This window comes from Bison bison, unplaced genomic scaffold (assembly GCF_000754665.1).
Source record: "Bison bison bison isolate TAMUID 2011002044 unplaced genomic scaffold, Bison_UMD1.0 scf7180017864180, whole genome shotgun sequence".
In the NCBI taxonomy this organism is placed as follows: Eukaryota; Metazoa; Chordata; class Mammalia; order Artiodactyla; family Bovidae; genus Bison; species Bison bison.
The window spans coordinates 15,728,026-15,750,305 of record NW_011494752.1 but is presented as its reverse complement, the minus strand read 5'-3'; the positions used below and the strand labels follow the sequence as shown (position 1 = coordinate 15,750,305).

The window sequence follows — 22,280 nt, the reverse complement described above, 5'->3', positions numbered from 1 at the left end:
TCATAGCCCCGGGTCCCCCTGGACTGCTGGGCCTGTGCTGTGCTGGTCACGGCCCAGAATCTCCTGGTGGCCGCCTTCAACCTTCTCCTGCTGGCGCTGGTGCTGGGGACCATCCTGCTGCCCGCTGTCACCATGCTAGGCTTTGGCTTTCTCTGCCACTCCCAGGTAAGCATGAGCCCGCGTTGTCGGGGAAGGGTGGCGGTGGGGTCTGTGGGCCGCAACGTCGCCGGGCCCGGGCTGTTTGGCTTGGGCCTCACGCTGCTTCTCCTACAGTTCCTTCGCTCCCAGGCACCCCCTTGCACCGCGCACCTGCGGGACCCGGGCTTCACAGCCCTGCTGGTCACCGGATTCCTGCTCCTCGTGCCGCTGCTCGTGCTTGCCCTGGCCAGCTACCGCCGCCTCTGCCTGCGCCTCCGCCTGGCCGATTGCCTCGTGCCTTACAGCCGAGCCCTCTACCGGCGCCGGCGCAACCCGCAGCCGCGGCCAGCCCGGTCCTCACCAGGGCCCCAGGTTGCTCCAACCTCAGGAAAGGTCTGGGTCTGAGGACCCTCGAGTCAAGAACAACCCTGAGGACTGCCCTCCCTCCCGGTCGGCCCAAGGACTTGAAGCTTACCCTGCCCTCACTCGTGCCTAAACCGTGTCCAGCATCCCCTTAAGCAACTGAACATCTGTGGACCTAATTCTGGTGAAAATCCGCTACAACCTGAAAACCCACTTTCGTCTCACTACCCATATCTGAATCCTGAACATCTGGGCTGGACCCTGCATCCCCGCAGCCCCCTGTGAATAGACCTCACTGGTGCGCTGGTGCTCTCCTTTTCCGGTGCTGCTCCTAGTATTTACGGACTGGGGGGCGGGGGGAGGGGTGGCGAGGTTGGAGGGGAAGGAGTCATCCATCACACATCAATAAAGAATTATGAACTGAACGCAGTCCTGGGATCCTGTGAACAGAGGGACGGCACAAAGACTATCATTCCTGAAACGTGCCCAGGAGCAGGCAACAGCAAACGGGTGGGGGGCGGGGGTAGCTTTAGTTCACAGGCCCAAGCATCCTTGAGTCTCCTGGCCTTCCCTTATCGCATTAGCCCGCTCTTCCTGGCCAGACCCCAGAGCTCTGTCCCTGACCCCAAAGGCACCTTCTCACCAATGGAGTGAAGGGGGCCCGGCCTCTGTCGCCTGCCCTGCTCCCCTTGGGGACCCAAGTCTTTTCTCTGACCCCAGCTTAAGAGGAACTCGGTGTTGCCAGGCCGGAGAGGGAAACAATGGGCCTTCCGGAGCAGGATGACACCCCGCCTCCTGCCACAATTCTGGAGCAGCTGCGTGGGAGGGAAGACAGAGGGGCCCATCCTAGGGCCTGTGGATCTGAGGTTCAGCCTGTTGCCCATCCTGACCTCGAATGTGAGAGAACCTTTGGCAGTTCTGGACATCCAGGTTGTGGAAGGAGGGCTGAGTGCTCCCGACCTCATATAAGCTTGCTCTAGGAATGGGATGTGCAATCCCTGCCCCAGCATCCCAGCTACACACACACACAGGTTACGGTCAGTTACAGGTTTAATGAGGACTGAAAGGCATGTTCGACAGGGCTCAGAGATAGGGAGGCCCCGCCAGGCTCTCTCTTTGCACCTCAATAGAAACGATGTGGTGTCCAGGTACCATGGCCAGACCCAAGACACGGGGTTCCCCGGCAGAGAAGGAATCTGGAAAGAAGAGAGAGCATTAGGGAGGCAGGACAGGGTCGGCCACGCCCCCTCTGAGCCACAACTTCTAGCCCCAGAAAATAGGGTGTGCAGCCAGGCACTTTAGGGGAAATGCCTCGCGTGAGGCTCCGCCGCATTCCCCGGTGGGTGTGCATTCCCTGAGCACTAACCCGACGGCTTGAGGAACTCCTGCGCCGAGCCCAGGATAACGTTGCAGTCACGGTCGGTGCAGAGGAAGCAACCGACCAGGGTCCGTCCATCTGTCATGCGAATGCGCATAGTCTTGTTGAGCAGCGCCTCCAGCTGCTGCCTAGCGCGCGCAGCCGGCGAGTCCTCCTCGCGCTCCCCGTCAGAGTCCTGTGCAGGGCGGGACATACGCTCAGACCGCGCCGCCCAGCTGCAGCCTGTCTGCGGAACCACAGTTCCCGACAGCCTACGGGGCGCTCACACGAAGCCCAGAGGCTGCCGGGCCTGCAGTTCCCCTTCCGTTCCCCCATCTTGCTCCCCGACAGCCCCTCAATCCCAGAACCCGAGCTAACCCCGGCGCTGGAGCTGCTTTGACGCCGGCTGCAACAGCCATTTTCCTCTCGTAGCAGCATCGTTGGTCCAGCTCCGGCCATTTGTTCCCGGGCCTCCTCCAAGTCCGTCAACTTTCTAAGAACCTTTGAGTCCGGTGGTCTGAGATATCGCGAGCGCTCCCGACCTATTTTTTTTTCGCGAGATCACCTCTCCAGTTCTTCGTCTCTTCGGCAACTGCAGAGATCTCGCGAGCTTCTCCTACACCAATGCTGCGGCTCAAGGAGGCCAATTACGCCAGACGTATTAAGATATCGCGAGAATTTTTCAACTATCTAGCTTCTTACCGGTCTCACTGGAATTTAGCGACAATTTCATAATTACACTCCTCCCCTTCGTTTTTTTTCCCTCTGCCTCGCGAGATAGTCTGTCCTAAAGAGTCCCTGTAGCCCAGACCACTGAATAAATTAAAACGGAGTGTGTTCTCTTTCCTCGGACATCCTGAGGACACAACTACTTGAACGCCGGGATCGGACTACGTTTCCCATGAGTACCCGCAGCCCACGCCCCTCTTTGCTTGTACAGCGTTTAATCTCAGAGGACGGTGGCCGGAAAGGAATAATGGTTTCCATGTCAGCGGATAAACGCACTCGCCTTAGCTACCGGACGAGGGAGGATGCAGTAGTGCGTGCGCGCTGAAAAGCAAGGAAGCAACTAAAGTCAGTGAGTAATAGAGCAAGAGCTATGCCAAGCCGGGGCCTAGTGGCCGGGCCAAACTTTGAGTATTTTCAACGTCGCTATTTCACGCCGGCCGAGGTGGCCCAACATAACCAGCCGGAAGACCTCTGGGTGTCTTACCTGGGAAACGTGTACAACCTAACCCCGTTGGCACAGGAGTACAAGGGTAAGGGCCACACTTTGGGCCAGCGTCGGGGGTGTGCTCGGGGGTGTTTGGTTCTTGGATGGCTAGCACTGACGGCGGCTGCTCCTTCCCAGGAGACTTGCTGTTGAAACCCATCGTGGAAGTGGCGGGCCAGGATATCAGCCACTGGTTTGATCCGAAAACCAGAGACGTGAGTTCTTCTGGAAACGGGCTGAAGGGAGGAGGCGCTGGAGGGTTGAAGAGGAAAAATAGAGGCCAACCAGAGCCCGAGATAGTGACTGCTCCCACCCTCCTCCTCTGCTTTAAAGATCCGCAAGCACATAGATCCGCTGACCGGTTCCCTGAGATACCGCACCCCCCGGGGCCGCTTTCTGCACGTGCCGCCTCAGCTACCCCGTTCGGACTGGGCCAATGATTTCGGGACGCCTTGGTGGCAAGGGTCGCGTTATGAGGTGGGGCGGCTGTCCTCCAAGACCCGGAACATCCGCATCATTAACACGCTCACGTCGCAAGAGCACACACTGGAGGTGAGAACTGGTGCCTGGGGGCAGGATAAAGGGAACTAAGAACCCCAGCAAAACTCCAAACAGCTCTGCAGGCCAGCAGCTCTCCACAGTCAATGGAAGCTGTGTTTTCTTCCCTTTTAGGGGTAACCGAGGAAAGGTTACCTGGGTCCTGGGGGCTGGGAATTTGAGCGCAGGGCGACAGTTTGTACATCTTAGTGATGGTGGTCCCCAGAAGCTCTTTCTTGCTGAGTTTTTGTACAGCAGTTCCAAGTGCACTCTTAATAGTCTACTTTATTGTGGGGATGAGGTCAGGGCAGTGACGTTTGGGCCATCTGTTTATTAGAAGTGGCTGCCACAAAGGCAGATAGGACTCGGGGGCCATTCATTGCATGCTGGAGCTTCAAGTTTATTTCTGGGACCCTGGAGCGCCTTAAGCTGCTGTATCTGCCAAGGGAAACACTCTAACCCCGGCTCTGTCGCCTTTTGGGCTTCTGGCCTTTCTGTGTGTGTGTGTGTGTGTGTGTGTTCCACCCAGAATTCTGGGGTGGGGTGCTTTCGTGTTCTCCAGGTGGGGGCCCTGGAATCGATGTGGGAAATACTACACCGCTATCTCCCCTATAATGCACATGCTGCCAGCTACACGTGGAAATATGATGGCAAGAATCTGAACATGGATTATACTCTGGAGGAGAATGGGATCCAGGATCAGCAGGAAGAATTTGATTATCTCAATATGGACAGTACACTTTACACACCTGCAGTACTGCTGTACTTCAATGATGACCTCACAGAACTATAGGATGGGAGGTGTATGCTCCTGTAGACTCAAGACAGATTTGGAATTTAGCGCTTTCTGTGCCCTGGAGGAAAAGAGGTGGGGATGGGGAGGGGCCATGCTGGACCTAGACCTTCTTTCCACTCTGGGAGCTGGCATGAGGTTCCCATGCCCTACTGAAGTGTAAAGATCCTGTTCCTCAGGTTCATTAGCATTTACTCTGAGAAAGCTAGGGAGAATGCTAGAAGTGGATTCATTTTTAGGAATGATACAAGAAAATAAAGTATCTTGGATCAGGGAGATGTAGAAGAAATAAAGTATCTTAGCTCAGGCAGAACTTTTCCATAGTAAGAGAAAGAGAAGTTCTACACAGGGATGAGGGATGGAAGAACTTTTCTGGCAATGATGGAAATGGCATGGCTGCAGAAAGATGGAATTTACAAAGACAGGAAGAGGAGATATCTGCCACTGGCCACACAAAACTGGTTAGTCTTTCTTCTGAATAGTATTTGCAGCTGAAACCGAAGAGGAAGAGGGGAAGTGAATGGTCACCAGGTAATTCAGGCCAAATATTATGCTATATATGCTCATGTAATATAACTACCCATAAGACAGATATCATTCCCACTGTTCTACAGATAAATCTTCTGAAGCTTAGGAAGAAGCTTAATTGCACAGAAGGTACACTAGTTCGCAACCAGAATGTAAATGCAGGTCTTCCCAATTCCAAAGTCCATTTTCTTTTCAATATGAAGAGAATATGTCAGTGTCCCAGCTTACTGCATAATGGGAACCTATAGGCCTATTGTGTAGTCAGCCATGGTGTGGTTTTTTTGTTTGTTGGAGTTATTACCTCTGGAAGGGAGTTAGCAGAGTTCTCCTGTGGCAGAGAGGACACAGGGAATGCTAAGTGTCAGCTAAATAACAGCTGTTGAGGCTACTTCATGGTTAAACCCACAGCAAACCTTTCCTGACTCTTCTGAGGCACAGAGGTGGGTATACACTGACTCCAGGAAAACGAGAATGGGAAAGGGCCACTGGATAGGCCACTTCGGATGCGGTACAAAAAGGAAGCATCAGCATGTATATATTCATGATGGGTCTGTGCCTCTGACAGGAAGGTGAGGAAGATGGGGTTGGCCTTGCCAGATGGTGACTCTGCAAGAAGGGGCTTGACAGGGGTGATGCAAAGAGAGAAGCTAAGTCAACTAAGCTAAGTTCTCAAAAGAGAACCATGGAGGGCAGGGGCCAGATTTAGTCCGCTGTGACCTAAGCAGGGAAGGGGAAATGAGAATAACAGGTGAATTTCTTGACAGTTTCAGGCAAAAAAGGAAGCAGGGAGATGTTAGTGCATCTTCCTGGAAGATGGCCCCCTAGGAGACAGTGGGTGGGCTACACAGGAGCATGCTGAGGGGCTGATTAGGAACAGCACGGATAGAGGTGGGGACATCTGTGTCCACCTTTGGCTTCAGCAGTGTCTGAATTCACTGTGAGACAGCTTCCATTCAGTCCCATGTAATGACAGCATCCATGAATTATCTGAATCATTTTGATGTTTCATCAGCTCTGCAGCTGTTTCATGTATATCTTGTTTGCTCAGTTCTATTTGAGAACCAAAACTATGCTGTTGCTCTAGCCTTGGCCTTAGGGCCTGTGCCTATGGGATCTGCCCAAACTTGCCCCTCTGCCCAAATCTCCTACTTCAGTACCTTTTACCAGACACACATCTCTGTCCTCACACACAGTCACTCTCCAAGCAGATTATATCACCTAAATATCTCTGGGATCCATCTGCTTTTCTCAAAGCTGTCATTACTTCTGGTCTGGAATGCTTCCTAACCAGTCCTCCCATATCCACTTCTGTCCTCCCTGGTGGCTCAGTGGTAAAGAATCCACCTGCCAATGCAGGAGATGCAGATCGATTCCTGGATTAGGAAGATCCTCTGAAGAAGAAAATAGCATCCCACTCCAGTATTCTTGCCTGGAGAATCCCATGGACAGAGGAGCCTGACAGGCTGCAGTCCATGGGGTTGCAAAGAGTCGGACACGACTTAGTGACTAAACAACAGCCTCCACACAGAGCAGAGTGAGCTCTGGAAAACAAACCTAAACATCTAACTTTCCTCCTGCAGATATCTCAGGGGCTTCCAGTTACTTCTGGAATAAAATCCTAAATCCAAAGACCTTGCATAAATCAGCCTCTACCTGGCATCATCCCATCTTCATTCCCTACCTCCCAGTCACACTGGCTGGCTTTCTGTTTACTAAACGCCTTTCTGCCTCAAAGCCAGCACACAAGCTGTTCTCCCTGCTTGTGACACTCTTCCATTTCCCACCTTGCTAAAAGTGTTTCTTCCTCACAGCGACCTTGTCTGATTTCTCCATGTAGGTCAAGACTTTCTGTTAAATCTTCTCTTAGCACCAGGCCTATTTCAGAGTGCTTATTACAATAGTAATGTTAACATTATGGATGTAATTGGCTGGCTGGCTGCTAGATTGTAAGCTCACAAGAGCAGATAGCATGTCCATCTTGTTCACTACTGTATTCCCAGTGTTGGGCACACAGTTGCTGCGCAATAAATTTTGATGAATGAACTCAAATGTTAAGTGAATTCCTCTGCCTGTAATAACTAGTGGATGGATGCTGTGTCCCGCGGGGCAAGACGCAACCAAGAAATAGGATGTCTGGATCCTGAACTATAATCTCTATCCACTGGTTTCTTTCCTTGCTCGCCATAGATCCAAGACCAAAAGTTACTCCATAGAAGTTCTTCGCCTCACAGAGATTTTTTGGGGCAATTGACCTGTCTTTTCTCTATATGGCCACCAGGTGGCTGTAGTCACCTATAGAGTGAAGGGAGAGGGGCCTGGATGAGGAAAAACACTTCCAACTTCTGAACAGGTTAGAATTAAAGGTGGCCCATGGAAATGCATAGGTGGAAGGAAAGGATCAGAAAAAAAGAGAAAACAACATTGCCACTATTCTGTTAGCATTAGGTTTGTTCCTGTTTTTAATTTTTTTCATAAGCACATGCCAGAAAAGGAGTGTAGTTTGAGAAATAAAACTCATGGGATAGGCCATGAAGGGGGTCTGATTACAGGAGTGGGTGTGTACAGGCACAGTGAGGCACAGAACTATGAAAGGGATAAAGATCACAAATTTTTCAGATAATAGAGTATGTTCATTTATTCTTAGTGGGTTTTGTTTTGTTTGTATACACCTTTCTACTGGGCACTACCTTGGTTCTCTAGATATCCAAGACTGGATATTTGCATGAAGAGTATGTAAATAATGCCTGTTCCTAAAACCTAGATTCTAAATAGAACATGAATGTAGGCTTCAGGTCCTTCTGTGAGGGTCTCTTGTTTTGGAGGGAGGTGGGGTGGGGGTGGTATATTGAAAGAACAGTTTCCTATCCTAAGTAGATCACTGCAGCTTCAAAGAATTCACTTGGCGAATATTTCCCACAAGCCTCAGTCACTAGATGCACATATCCTTTGCAGGAAGTTTGCTCACTTAATGGGCTACAACATGCACACATGAAAAAGATAAATGAATGGTAAAGGACAAAATTACGGCAAATCACAATTAGCCTGGGCCTGCAGAAATGCTTTCTAAATATTGTGTGTATGTGTTTATGTCTGCATGTGCAGAGATGGAGATGTGTATTATTTTGGAGAAAAGTGTTGTAATTTCCATCGGAGTCTCAAAATGGCCCAGCCCCTGACCCTGAAATAGTACACACATATAAGCACAATCATAAAGACCCCAAAACTAAAATATCAAAGGTGACAATACGATGTGGTCCCAGGATTCCTGTCACCTGCCTCAATGCTCTACTTCAACCTGATACAAGACAGTCTTTGAAACAAGATAGTAATAGGCCACGCTGAGTGGCATCACCTTCCTGCATGACAAACATAGGCCACTGTTCCAGTCACCTGCTGTTGCTTAAAACTATGCCCAAACTTAAGTGGCTTCAAACAACCACCATCATTTATTTTGCTGAGTCTGTAACTTGGGCAGGGTTCAGTGGGGACAGCTCATTTTCACTCCATAAGGTGTCAACTGGGTAGATGACTGGAAGCTGGATAATTCATTTTGAAAATCGCTTACTTGCAAACAGCTGTAAAGTTGATGCTATCTATAGGCTCTTCTCCATGAGGGCCCCTTCTCAGCTTGGGTGGGCTTCCTCAAGGCATGGTAGCTCGGTTCCAAGAGCAAGTCTCCCAAGAGAACCAGGAGGAAGCTCAAGCAGTTTTTATAACCTCACTTCAAATTCAAGGGGAAGGAACTAGGCCTCACTTCTCAGTGGGAAGAGTCAAAGTCACACTGTAATAAAAACATGTTGGATGTGAGTTATTATTGTGACCATTTTTGGAAAATACAGTTGACCACAGATGCCCTGGAGGCAAAAGGAGGGACATCCAGTCAGTCTTGGGTAGCAGTGGGGTGTTGAGTCTTTCTGAAAACCAAAGTTGGAATCCTGGTTCCAACATCCACTTCAATTCATTAACCCAATACTGAGCATCTGCTGATATATCAGGCACAATACTGGACTCTGTAAATACACTAAGTAGTAAGATGTAACTTCTGCCCTCAAGGAGCTTACAGGATAGTGGGAGATTCATAGAAGTTTGTGAACCCCTTAACCGGTCATCTTGCTTCCACTTGTACAAAGCAGCCAAGGGAAGTATTTTGTTTGTTTATTTTTTACTGGCATATAACTGATGCTTTTGAACTGAGGTGTTGGAGAAGACTCTTGGAGAGTCCTCTGGACTGCAAGGAGATCCAACCAGTCCATCCTAAAGGAGATCAGTTCTAAATATTCATTGGAAGGACTGATGTTGAAGCTGAAACTCCAATACTTTGGCCACCTGATGTGAAGAGCTGACTCATTTGAAAAGACCCTGATGCTCGGAAAGATTGAAGGCGGGAGGAGAAGGGGACAACAGAGATGAGATGGTTGGATGGCATCACCGACTCAATGGGCATGAGTTGGAGTAAACTCCGGGAGTTGGTGATGGACAGGGAGGCCTTGCATGCTGCAGTCCATGGGGTCACAAAGAGTCAGACACGACTGAGAGACTGAACTGAACTGAACAAAATGTGTGTCAGTTTCAGGTGTACAGCCAAGTGGATCAGTTACACATATACATGTATCCACTCTACATTCTTTTCCCATATAGGTCATTACAGAATATTGAGTAGAGTTCCCTGTGCTACACAGCAGGTCCTTAGGGGGAAGATTTTAAAGTTCCCCTGTTTAAAGTCTTCAAAGGCCTTTACTATTGTCTTCAAGGCCCTGCATGATCTGGCTCTTCCAGACTCTTTTTAAAATTTTACATCTATGTTATTGAAGTTGATTTACAACATTGTGTTAATTTCTACTACATAGCAAGTGGTTCAGTTATATACACACGGAGATCCTATGGACTGTAGCCCCCCAGGTTCCTCTGTCCATGGGATTCTCTAGGCAAGAATACTGGAGTGGGTTGCCATACTCTCCTCCAGGAGATCTTCCTGAGGGACTGAACCCACGTCTCTTATGTCTCCTGCATTGGCAAGCAGGTTCTTTACCACTAGTGTCACTTGGGAAGCCCCATATACCTATCTATATATATGTGTGTGTGTATATTCTTTTTCATTTTTTCCATTACGGCTTATTACAGGGCACTGCATATAGTTCCCTGCACTATACAGTAGGACCCTGTTCTCTGTCCACCCCATATATAATAGTCTGCATCTGCTCATCTGAAACACCCACTCCCTCCCTCCCCTGCCCCACCTCCCCCAGGGTCCTCTTTTATCAGTTTCTGACACTCCAAGCTCCTTTCTGCCAGGGCCTTCTACCATGCTGTTTCTCTGCATGAACACCACCCTCCACTCATCACTTGGCCCTCTGTATGAACACCACCCTCCACTCATCACTTGGCCCTCTGTATGAACACCACCCTCCACTCATCACTTGGCCACCAGCTGCCCTTAAAGTCTTTGCTTAAATGTCACTTTTTCAGAGAAGTCTTCCCTGGTCCCTTCAATTATGTCAACTCTTTGATCACACCCACTCAGGATGCCATGAAACATCATAATTACAATAAAAATACCTAGGGTAATTTGTTCTTTAATGTCCATATTCCTCCCTTTTTAGAGTATAAGCCCCAGGGGAACAGAGACATGATCAATATCCAGCACCCAGCGCCATGCTCAACCCAGAGCAGTTATCCAACATTCATAAAGTGAACACATACAATGTTACAAATACTACAAAAGGGCTAAGTATGAAATGCTTTAGGAGTATCTAATCCCAGTCTGGGGAGATCACGAAAGGCTTTTTGGAGAGGCATCATCTCCAGGTGAGACTGGAAGGACAAGGAGGAAGTAGCCAAGTGAAGAGGTGAGAGGGTGGGAGGAAGAATAGACAGCAGAGAGTACATCGTTTAGAGGTGAGGTTGTGTGGAGAGCTCAGAGGCAGAAGGAAGTGCAGAACGGTAAACCAAGAGGAGACTGACAAGAGACGGGAGGCCTGAAGAGGGTGGGCAAGAGGCATTGAGGCTGGAACAGGTCCTGTGAGACTTTGTAAACCAGGTTTTTTGTTTTTGTTTTTCTTAATTGAGATATCGTTCACATACTATAAAATTCACCCTTTCAAGCATACAAGTTGGAGTTAAGGGTTTTATAAGGATACTGTCATGATCAGAATTGCATTTTTGAAAAGGTGACTTGACTACAATGTCAAGAGAGAATGGATGGGAGGGGAGAAAAAGAACAAAGTGGAGACAGGGAGACGATGCCGTTACGGCAGTCCAGGGAAGAGAGGGAAGGTGGCTGGTGTGAAGTTTGTGGCCGTGGAGGTCAGAGAAGATGAACTCAAGAGAGAATTGCACAACCCAGTATTTTATTGGGAAGGGTCTGAGGCAGGGGGAGGAGTCAAGGATGACACCCAAGTTTCTGGCCTGGGTGACCAAGAGGATCATGAGTCCACTGACAGAGGAGGGAAATGATTGGAAGGAGGGTTTCACGGGCAAGGAAGATGGTGTGTTTTTAGTTAGCTGTCTGAAGTAACTCTGGAGCATGGAAAAAACAGATATCCAGATCTTACCAGGTATGTGGTATGAGATCCTGAATAGAGTTAAATTATCAGCAGTAACTATTACCAAAGTCAAAGATGAAATCACTTCAAGAATAAAGTGTGATCTACATGGAAGGCCTGGGAGGAACAGTATCTAAGGGGGAGGATGAGAAGAAACTCAGAAGGATGAACCGAAGTGGTTAAGAGAGACCCTGGAAAATGGTGCTGGTGAAGCCAAAGACAGTATTTGAGAGGAGAGAACAGTCAACAGTGTGAAATGTCACACAGTCAAGTAAGGAGAACTTGAGCATCCACAGATTTAGCGACAGCAAAACAGTGGTGCCTTAGAGAAGATGGTAGATGGATGAGGCATGAATGAGGTCTTCACAGAATTCCAGCTGCAGAGGAAGGAGCTTTCTAGCTTCTTAACTACACACAGAATATCCTTCATTTAGGTTCCATTTCTTCAATCACAAAACATGAACCGAAGCAGTAGAGATGCACTAAGGACAACAGGCATAAACCAGGTTATGGTCCCTTAAAAAGAAGTTACCTTATACTGTTGTTGAGAAGATTGAATATGATAAGGTATGGGGAAACGCCTAGCAGTATAAAAGGTCCTTGGGACAGACACTCAAGATTTTTCGTTTTCTTTCCCTTTCCTTATGCGATCCATTCCTTATTTACTAATGAATGCTTTCCTTGGGATTTCCTGAGATTCGACATTATTTAGCATCCAGGTAACTTCTGTCATGATTGGAAAATTAGTAGACTATGTCTGTGACTAACTGGTTTCCAACCTAACAACAGTGTTTGTGCCTCCATTAGGAGAACTGCTGCTGCTAAGTCGCTTCAGTCGTGTCCGACTCTGTGCGACCCCAGAGACGGCAGCCCACCAGGCTTCCCCATCCCTGGGATTCTCCAGGCAAGAACACTGGAGTGGGTTGCCATTTCCTTCTCCAACGCATGAAAGTGAAAGTGAAGTCGCTCAGTCATGTCTGACTTCTAGTGACCCCATGGACTGCAGCCTACCAGGCTCCTCCGTCCATGGGATTTTCCAGGCAAGAGTACTGGAGTGGGGTGCCATTGCCTTCTCTGAGGAGAACTGAGCATAGTAAAATGTGGTTTGTTTCACATGACACCAGAACTGAGCTTATTTAAATAAAGCAGAGGAAAAGTGAGGAAATGGAGCCAACTGTTGGGAACAGGAATACTTAAAGTCAGCCCTTTGCTCCTTCAGTTTAAGGTGCTGTGTATAACCCAGGTCGTGAAACCACACACCTTACAAGCATCTTAAGTGGATCTCTCTGAAGTGAGAAATGGCTAATAGTACACTCGACTGTTTAGAACACTACCTACCTATTACCAAGTGCCTTACAGCCAGTGCCTTATGTAAGTTAGCTCACTGATCTTCGCTGCAGCCCGGTGAAGCAAGCACTTATATCCCTGCTTGACAGATAAGGGAGCTGAGATGCGTGGGATAAGCTGCTTCCCCAGGGTCACTGTTAGTAAGTGGCAGAACTTAATTTCAGATGCTACCTGAACCCAGAGCTCAAATTCTTCCTTACTTGGCTATGGAACACCTATTAGGAGTTATACAGTTTTGGAACATGGAATTTTTTAAAAATTAATTTTATTAATCACATCCAGTTTACTCTGAAATTAAAATTACTCTTCCTATCCAGAGAGCTAGGTGGTGAAAGGGCCTACGAGCAGGCAAAGGAGCAGGAGGACAGCTTGGGGCTCTGCAGGAAAGGTGTCAGGGCGGTTCTGCTCAAACAGCCAGGGCTTAACAACCGATGGAAAGTGAGGCATCCTGGCTGGCCAGTCAGTAAGAAACTATCGAGAAATTGTTAAACAGGCACTGTGAAAGAGGAAAAGATGTTTAGTTTTTGCTATTTTGTATAGAATTGTTATATTCAGTTTCCATCATAGTGATCAATCAAAGCAGGTCTAAAAGAAAATGGAAGGGAATTCCCTGGCAGTCCAGTGGTTGGAACTCTGCTTTCACTGCCGAGGAAGGAGGTTTGATCCCTTGATGAGGGACTAAGATCCTGCAAGTGGTGCAGCAAGGACAGAAACTGGGAGAAGACAAAGATAAAAGTTTGGCGATAAATCTTCCTTTTTTTTTTTCTGCCGGGAGTGCAGAGTCCCAACCACTGGACTGCCAGGAAAGTCCCTTCCTTTTCTTCCAAGGTATCTCCTTTCTCAATGAAGAGCAAAGAAAAGGTTTTAGGTAAAAGGCAGCAATAGAAGGATGAGCAGATGCGGGATCCCAGACTCACACAGATCATAAAAGCTCTTTCAAGAAGCAGGTGTTCAAGTTAAGAACTCAGAAATGTCCTCTTAATTTAGTAACCAGGTTGTTGGTTATCTTATGAAAGAAGTTTTCAAAGAGAGGCTGGGCAGAGGGTTGGAAAATGAGCAGGCAAGTAAGGTAGACCATTTGAGTACAGAGAATTCTTTCAGGAAGTGTGGCTATGAGTGGGCATAGTAGTGAGGTAGGGTGGCAGCTAAAGGGTCCAGAGTGTCTCTTTTAAAGTTAGTTGAGATTTGAATACATTTAAATGTGGTTGGGGGGAACTTCTGTGGTGGTCCAGTGGCCCAGCCTCCGTATGCCCAATGCAGGGGGCTGCGTTTAATCCTTGTTCAGATAACTAGATCCCGCATGCCACAACTGAGACCTGGCACAGCCAAATAAATTAAATATTTTAAAAACCTATATTGTTAAGAGAAATAAAATAAATATGGTTGGCAAGGAGCAAGTAGAATGGGAGACAAAGGAGAGTTAGGGGATCACTGTTAATCATTATAGCTGGGAAGGTGGCAAGGCTGGGAGCCCAAGTGTAGGTATTAGTTTTGGACAGAACAGGAAGGAGGAAAGGACGAATATGAATACAATTAAATATGTAGTTTTAGTGTCAGTATTTCAAGGGAGTTCTCATCTGATGATCTGTCTCCCAGAAGCATATGAGGACATGGTGGAGCTGATTAGGACAAAATGGAAGAATTCAGGTGTTACAGGGTCTCATAGGTCCAAGAATAGTGAGTAGAAGAGAGAGCTGGAAGGATAGAAAGCTGTAGCCAAAGTAAGAGGCTTGAATTTAATATTTCAGAAGAAGTACTATTTTTTTCAGAAGAGGTAAGAATTTACTAGTTCCTAGAGGTGGGAGAGAAAAGTGGAATGGCGAGAAAGATCTCTAGATAGGATATCAAGGGCAGGATGGAGCCAGGGGTCAGTCTTCAATAAAGGAGGAAAGCAGATGACAGCCAGGGAGAGAAGTGGAGGGGTCTAACAGTCAGACTACTGGAGCCTTAAAGAAATAGGAGCTTTTGCACAGAAGATGGGTGAATCTGGAAACAACCCTGGAGAAAAAGAATTAGATTCCTTCGGATATAAGGTCTGTGTTGCTGTTCAGTCACTAAGTCATGTCCAACTCTCCGTGACCCCAAGGATTGAAGCACGCCAGGCTTCCCTGTCCTTCACTATCTCCTAGAGTTCGCTCAAACTCATGTCCATTGAGTCAGTGATGTACAACTTCTGAACCCAGGTTTATTTTTCATATTACTGTGTTTTAAACTAACTTTTTGGGACTACCAAACTTTATGAACGAATGTTTGATACTGTCTCCTATTCTCCTTCCATGTATTTTTAAAATTAATTTTTAAAACAAATTAAAAATTTTTTTTCTGTTAACACATATAGAATATGTGTTGTTTACAGAAAATTTCAGGTAGAAGAACATAAAGATATAAACCAAAAATCACTTATTCCTATCACTCAGTAGAAACGAGTATTAACATATTAACCACTTCCTTCCAATATTTTCCTACATAGTCATGACTATACTACATATATGACTTTATATTGTTTTATGCAATTAACATTAGATCATAAGCATTTGCTCATGTAATCCTGTCATTGTGGCAAAAGGTTAAAAATTAGTAAATCTAAAAGTGAAAAGTAAGTGGATATTCATTGTACTCCAACTTTTCTGTTGAAGTTTTTCAAAATTAAGAAGTTCCAGGTGGGAGGAGGGATAAATTAGGAATTTGGGATTAACAGATACACAGTACTATATATAAAACAGATTAACAACAAGGAACTATTGTATATAGCACAGGGACCTATATTCAATATCTTATAATAATAACCTGTAATGGAAAATAATCTGAAAAGAATATATATATATTTATAACTGAATCACTTTGCTGTACACCTGAGTGTAGTAGGCTTTTTGTTTATATATTTTGTGGGATCTTAGTTCCCCATCCAAGGATCAAACTGGTGGTCCCAGCATTGGAAACTTGGAGTCTTAACTACTGGACTGCCAGCAAAGTTCTTATTGTATACCTGAAACACTGTAAATCAACTATACTTAAATTAAAAAGAAAAAAGTTACAGGTCGGAATGGAACTAATCATAGAGAAAAAGCAAGTGAATGATAACACAAAATTCAGGATCCTGGTAGGATAGGGTAGGAAAGGAAGACCACTATGAGGCTTTGAAGATATTTCTAACGTGGACTTCCCTGGTGGTTTGGTGGTTAAAAATCCACCTTCCAATGCAGGAGACCTGGGTTTGGTCAGGGAACTTAGATCCCCACATGCTGTGGGGCAGCTAAGCCTGTGAGCCTCAACTACTGAGCACATTCCCCACAGAAAGATCCCACATGCTGCAACTAAGACCCGACACAGCCAAATAAATAAATACACAAATATTTTAAAAATAAAGACATTACTAATGCTATATTTATTAAACTAATACTGGATACATGTGTTCATTTTAACATTTTCTGTGTTTGATATATGTGATACATACTCTTTTGAACCTGTGCAATAGTTCTCAATAATACATATATTTTTAAAATTAAAAACCTATCATGAACTTACTAGATAAATGAGGTCCACATACTACTTGCTAAATACTTTCCTACTCAACTTAAAACTGCTCTTCCTCCTCTCTACCACATAAATCTTAGTTATCTTTTGGGGCCTACTTCAAGTACAACTACATCTGAAAATCCTTGCCTCCCTAAGAGCTCTTTTCTCTGAACTTTATTTTTACTACGACATATCCTTAACTTTTTTGTATGTTTATGTCTGACCTCAAACGGTTCTCTTCCATCCTCCTAACTAATCCCTTGGTCACTAAAATTTTTCAAGTTGCTTTAAAAGATGCACAATGAAAAAATGTTTCCCTTCCCAGGGGTAATGACTAACTAGTTTCTTGTGTATTCCTCTAGGAATATTCTATGAAAATTCACATTTTTTTCCCTTTCATCAATGGTACCATATTATATATGCTCTTCTATAACTTTCTTTTCTACCCTTAATATTTTAGTTAGTTTTAAAACTAGAACCTCACTGTTGTTCTCAAAAGTTTAACTATGTTACACACACTGATTATACTTTGTTTCTATACTTTTCTCTTTAAAGAGATGAGTGGGAAATTATTTCTTCAGAGAAATCACACTACTTTCTGTCCCATTTGGCTTCATTTGTTAATGTAATCATTGAAAGTGAAAGTGTTAATCTCTTAGTCATGAAGGATTCTGCAATCCCATGGACTGTAGCCCTCCAAGCTCCTTTATCCATAGAATTCTCCAGGCAAGAATACTGGAGTGTGTTGCCATTAGGCTACATAAATTTGTTTACACAAGTAATAAATAAATAAATAAATAAAAATAAATAAATTTTTACATTGTAAAAATTCAAAATTATCAATAAAGCTAAATATCTTGACTATTATTTCCTAAAAGTAACCACTGAGACCAATTTCATATGTACATGTCCAGAATTTTTTAAAGGAATTTATATACATGTAAATGTATCTCTTGAAATATATAGTATTGTTTTTAGTTTCTTTGAATATAAATTAAATGATATCATAATGTTTATATTGTTTTACAGCATGTTTTCCATTCAATAATACAGTAAGGAATCTTACTATGTAGATGTAACTCATTTTTCTTGATTGCTGTGTAGTTATTCATTACTGTTGGAGATTTAGAGTGTTTCTAATTGTTTGCTATTACAAACAGTGTTGTAATGAACATCTTTGTACATTTTACCTCATGCACAAATGTAATAATGGTTGTTTCTCTAGAGTAGATGATAAGAGGTGGAACTCTGTATCAGAAAACATGTAAATTTAGTAATGTACTTACAATTAAACTGACCATTGCCAGTTCTGTAGTAGAGCTGTTAAACAGATAGTAAGGTAATAATTGTGACCATTAATTCTACATATTACTTCCTTAAAAAAAACCCTAAAATATCCATTGATTTAGAAGTCATTTAGTAGACAAAAAAAAGAACAGCAGACTAGAAATTTTAAGATACAGATTCAAGTTCTGCTTCTGTCCCTAACAACTAATTTGGTCTTGGCAATCCTTTCCTGGGCCCATTTCTGTACCTACGAAATTCAAGTGATGTTTCGTAAAACACAGTACTTATACCACTGGTAGCATGCAGGTTGCTTTTATTTTTATGGACTTTTTAATCATTATTTGTATTTTAAAATAAGTTGAGAAAATTATAATAACCCATCAAATCAAGGATTTATGGGATTATTTATTAATATAAAATTTACTTTTTAAAGACCATTTAAGTTAAAGAAAAGTGAATTGACTTAAAGAAAAACAGTATGCATATAACAGTATAGGTAGCATGTAAATACGGCAAGTCGTGACTATGATGTATGAAGGACTGAGATTTCTTTCTTCACAAAATCAAAAAGTTAGATTAAAGCAGTAGAACCCAGACTTTTAGATTACAGTGACCAGTAAAACATTAAAAAAAAAAGTTAGTGATCAACATGGAATTGTTTTTTATTATGCTAAATAATGACATTAAGAGCAACAAAACCCAAACCATTATCCATCCATATATATCCATCACCATTATCTCATAGAAAGATATTAAAAATATTTTGTAATTATAAAACAGTACCTGTATGTTGAAAAATTTTCAAGTTGTACAGAAAGCATAAAAAGTCATTTCCTTTCTCTTCCTCTCTCTCTGTAAAATCTATCATGGACATCCTTCCACACAGATCTACCTCATTTTTAGAAAACACATTTTAAATAAATATACTGTTAAATACATTAGCATGTATAGATATATATACATATATTACAGATGTTACATATAAATATAGCATATTACCTATTTTATATAAATATAATAAGTATATAATTGCAGAACAAAGGACAGGGCTTCCCAGGAAAGGACCAGTGGCAATCTTACTTGGCCATTTGGGAAACACTGGTTTGGATGACCTTCTATCTTTAAAATTCCATGGTTAAGCCTAGAAAATCCTCAGCATTTACATGCCTTTCATTATTACCACTAACTTTTATATTTCAAAAGACAACTAGGAATTGCTTTAACATCTCGTTTGGTAGAAAAATCATAAGACTGCAAAGTGCTTTTTCAGTCCTTTGATCTGCTTGCTGCATGAGTTCATGCCTCTGCTCTATCATTCTCATTGGTTTCCTACATCAGAGTTGTAACTGGGCTCCATAGGTTTTAGGATCATATATGTTGTATTTTGTGTAGATACTATTTTTCTGGGGAAAGGGTTTATAACTTTCTATGATACAAAAATGGTTAGCAACTATAGCTCTGGATGTTTCTAGCTTTTGCTTAATCTTATTATTGGCTTCAGAGTCCCTTACAATTTTTTTTTCTTGTTCTTTCTTTTTTTTGCACCAGTGGTGGGCGTGTAATTTCTGGTTTGCATTTGACAACTGCACTCCTAAGTTCCTTGTTCTCACCTTAATGGTCTTTTCATTAAAAAAAAAAAAAACAAAAAACTCTCCTACCAATTAGTCATATTGTATTTTAATTTTTTATTTTCTTTTTATTTTTTGAAGTACAGAAAGATAGAAAAAGGCAGAAAGTGGTGCCCACTCTGGAACTGACAGGCAGGGAGACAAGCAGCTAGAGACAGCAAGACACACAGGCATAAACAAAAGGACTAAGGACAGACAGAATGGACAGCTGAAAGACAATGGAGAGGAACCTGTAAACACAGAAGAGATATAAAAACCAAACAGACAGAGAAGAAGGATGGCAAAAAAAACAGACAGGCTGGCAAGGAGAGAAAGGATTACTGACACAGGCAGGCAAAATCACCAAGAGGGATGCAGACAGACAAACAGAAAGGGGGAGAGAGAAAGAAGGAAAGCAGGCTGAGAAAGAAAAATAGTAAGTACAAAAAAGAGATAAATTGATAATAGCATTTTATACCACACATTGCTTTATAATTTATAAAGTGCTATCACATATATTACTGCAAGCAGACAGGGAGAATCCAGCAGACAGATGGGGTGATGGAGGGATACAAGCCAATCAGACAGAAGAGAGGGAGGTGGCCAATCAGAAAGAGGCTAGAATGGAGACCAAGACAGTTAAGAGGAAAGAGAACCAAGAAAAGAGAAGTAAGAGAGAAAGAGGGAAAAAGAGGAGAAAAACAGGCTGAAACAGTTAAATTCAGGAATACAGGCAGTGAAAAAGCAGAAATGAAAGAATAGTGCACTGTGTGTAAAAATTTTAGCATCATTTTTCTGAAGAGACCTGGATACAGGCTGTTGTCTCTGCTTACCCCAGGGAGTTATAATATCTCTAAGGTGACATGTGAGAGGAGTCAGAAGCAAGGATGAAAAAGGGAGAAAGTTTTAACAAGAAGCAAAATCTTTTAGACTAGGAGGAAGACAAACTTCTTGAACAGGTCTAGATCTAACAGCCTAAGGGTGCTGCTGAGCCTAAAAGGATCTAGATTCATATTCTTTTACAGAATTCATATAGACTTGGGCAAAGGAGAACGGGACCCTGTCTACTCCATGTGCATGTGAGCTCAGCTTACAAACCATCTGTACCTCTTAACTGTTCCTATATTTATAAGGTATTTTTCAGTACCACCAATGGTTTCACCAGCAATGCTGTGCAGTCATCAGGATAACTCATGACGCAGAGCGGAATAGGATATTAGGAGACAGCAGGCCCTTCCTAAGGACACCTCAGGTTCTGGTAGTAAAAGCATGTAACTAGCAAGCAGTCAATCAAAAAGACAAGTGCCATAAAACAGAATCAAAAAGATAAGAAGCAAGGAACGACAAGCCCAGTGAGGTAGGAGGGAGTACTGACAGACTGACAGGAAGAAGCAACCAGCAAAACTGGGAGAGAATAAGGAAGGAGTACAGCAAAAAGCAAGCAGACATATATGTATAGGTTCCTCTCTCAAATAAGATCAAAGGAATGCACACTGACTATCTCTGAGGAGAGGAAGAAGGGGTAGGAGGGAGGCTTATGCTTACTCTTACACAGAATACTTTAAGTTCTATAAAAAATTTGTACTGTGTGTGCATGTGTGTACACGCATATGCTCAGTTGTGTCTGACTCTTTGCGACCCCAGAGACTGTAGCCTGCCAGGTTCCTCTCTGTTCATGGAATTTTCCAGGCAAGAATATTGGAGTCGGTTGCCATTACCTACTCCAGGGGCTCTTTCCCACTCAGGGATCGAACCCGAGTCTCCTGTGCCTCCTGCATCGGCAGGCCGATTCTTTACCACAGCGGGATTCTTTACCACTGCTTCACTTGGGACACCCTATTGTGTGCACTATTTAAAAGTTGATAGAAAAAAAGAACGAAAAAAAGCAAGCAGAGATGTGGACAATGAGAGCCAGCTAAGTAGATAGAAAACAGAAAAACAAAAAGACAAGGAGAGACTGGGAAAATGGCAAAAAGATTGAGGCAGGCAGACTATGTGAGGAACCAGAAATATAAAAAGAAAAAGAAAGAACAAACAGAAGCAAGCACAAAAAGAAGGCAGGGTAAGGGCTATGGCAAGAAGGCAAGTTTTGGGGCAAGAGGGTCACTGACAGGTCTGTGGTAGTGAGACCATAAACACTGATGGGATATTGGGATAGGGGAAGCCTAGGGAGAAAAAGCTGATAAACAGACATATTGAAAAGATAAAAGCATTAAACAGTGGGAGAGCAGCAAACAAGTGGGGTAGACAAGCAAGAAGATAGACATGAAGGGAGGCAAGGAGATAGCGTGAACTAAACAGGCATAAAGAAGAGAAGGAACAAGTAGAAGGGCAAGATAAGAGGCAAACCAAGACAAGGAACCATGGTAGGGCCTGGAAAGTAGACAAACCAAGAGACGGAGACTAAAAAAGTGATAGAGACAGGCAGGCGGGGAGACAGATGGCTACAGAGAGAGTGGTGGGCAAACAGCCAGAGAAGCAGACAGACAACCAGAGAGAGAAAGAGGCTGCCAGCCAGTCAGGGAGGAGCAGACAGGCAGGCAGGCAGACACCATAATAGGAGCAAGCAGGTAGGGAGGCAGGGGGAAACAAGGAGAGAAAAGAAAAATCACGGGGTCAGTAGGGAGAGAAAAGAGAACAGGAGATGCAGGCAGGCAGAGGAGGAGTTGGACAAGAGGGAGAATCAGGCAAATGAACAGATCCATATGCAAAGCACACTCAATAGAATGATGAATGTGTGTACAGGGATGCACATGGCCACCTTTAGCCACCCACACCTGCAGCTCATGGTTCATGTGGCAGGCAGGCAGAGGCGCTCAGCACAGAGGGAGAGGGTGCACAGGCGGAGAGACTGCGGCGCACCATGATGTGCAGGGCTGCCCACATGCACGTGGGGACACTCTTCCCAGACACATGCAGAGGGGCCAGAAAGAGGGGGAGTCAGGCACACATGAGGAAGAGGCATATGCAGTCAAGAGCCAGGAAGACAGACGTAAACAGAAAGAAGACAGAGATGGAAAGTCACTTAGAGGTGACAGGGCCTGAGCGTCAA

The 22,280-nt window shown here is 44.4% G+C and overlaps 3 protein-coding genes across 3 annotated transcripts in view; 2 read left to right on the top strand and 1 right to left on the bottom strand.

The window, feature by feature from the left end:
• TMEM88 (transmembrane protein 88) overlaps window positions 1-930 on the top strand; it is a 2,114-nt gene extending 1,184 nt beyond the window's left edge. Inside the window, exons 2-3 of the mRNA XM_010843207.1 lie at window positions 7-165; window positions 274-930. Of these exons, the coding sequence (XP_010841509.1) occupies window positions 7-165; window positions 274-543 (429 nt within the window). The 3' untranslated portion in view covers window positions 544-930. The remainder of the gene's footprint in view (window positions 1-6; window positions 166-273) is intronic.
• Window positions 931-1,491: 561 nt separating this feature from the next.
• NAA38 (N(alpha)-acetyltransferase 38, NatC auxiliary subunit) lies at window positions 1,492-2,277 on the bottom strand. Its single transcript, XM_010843068.1, is given in 4 exon segments — window positions 1,492-1,697; window positions 1,868-2,093; window positions 2,096-2,169; window positions 2,172-2,277. Coding segments are annotated over 4 exon segments (519 nt in total). The 3' UTR covers window positions 1,492-1,584.
• A 621-nt stretch (window positions 2,278-2,898) lies between these two features.
• Window positions 2,899-9,241, top strand: LOC104990756 (cytochrome b5 domain-containing protein 1). The gene is made up of 4 exons (XM_010843069.1): window positions 2,899-3,117; window positions 3,210-3,286; window positions 3,405-3,623; window positions 4,171-9,241. The coding sequence occupies exons 1-4, from the start codon at window positions 2,958-2,960 to the stop codon at window positions 4,399-4,401; spliced, it is 687 nt and encodes a 228-aa protein (XP_010841371.1). The 5' UTR covers window positions 2,899-2,957; the 3' UTR covers window positions 4,402-9,241.
• The last annotated feature ends 13,039 nt before the right edge of the window (window positions 9,242-22,280 follow it).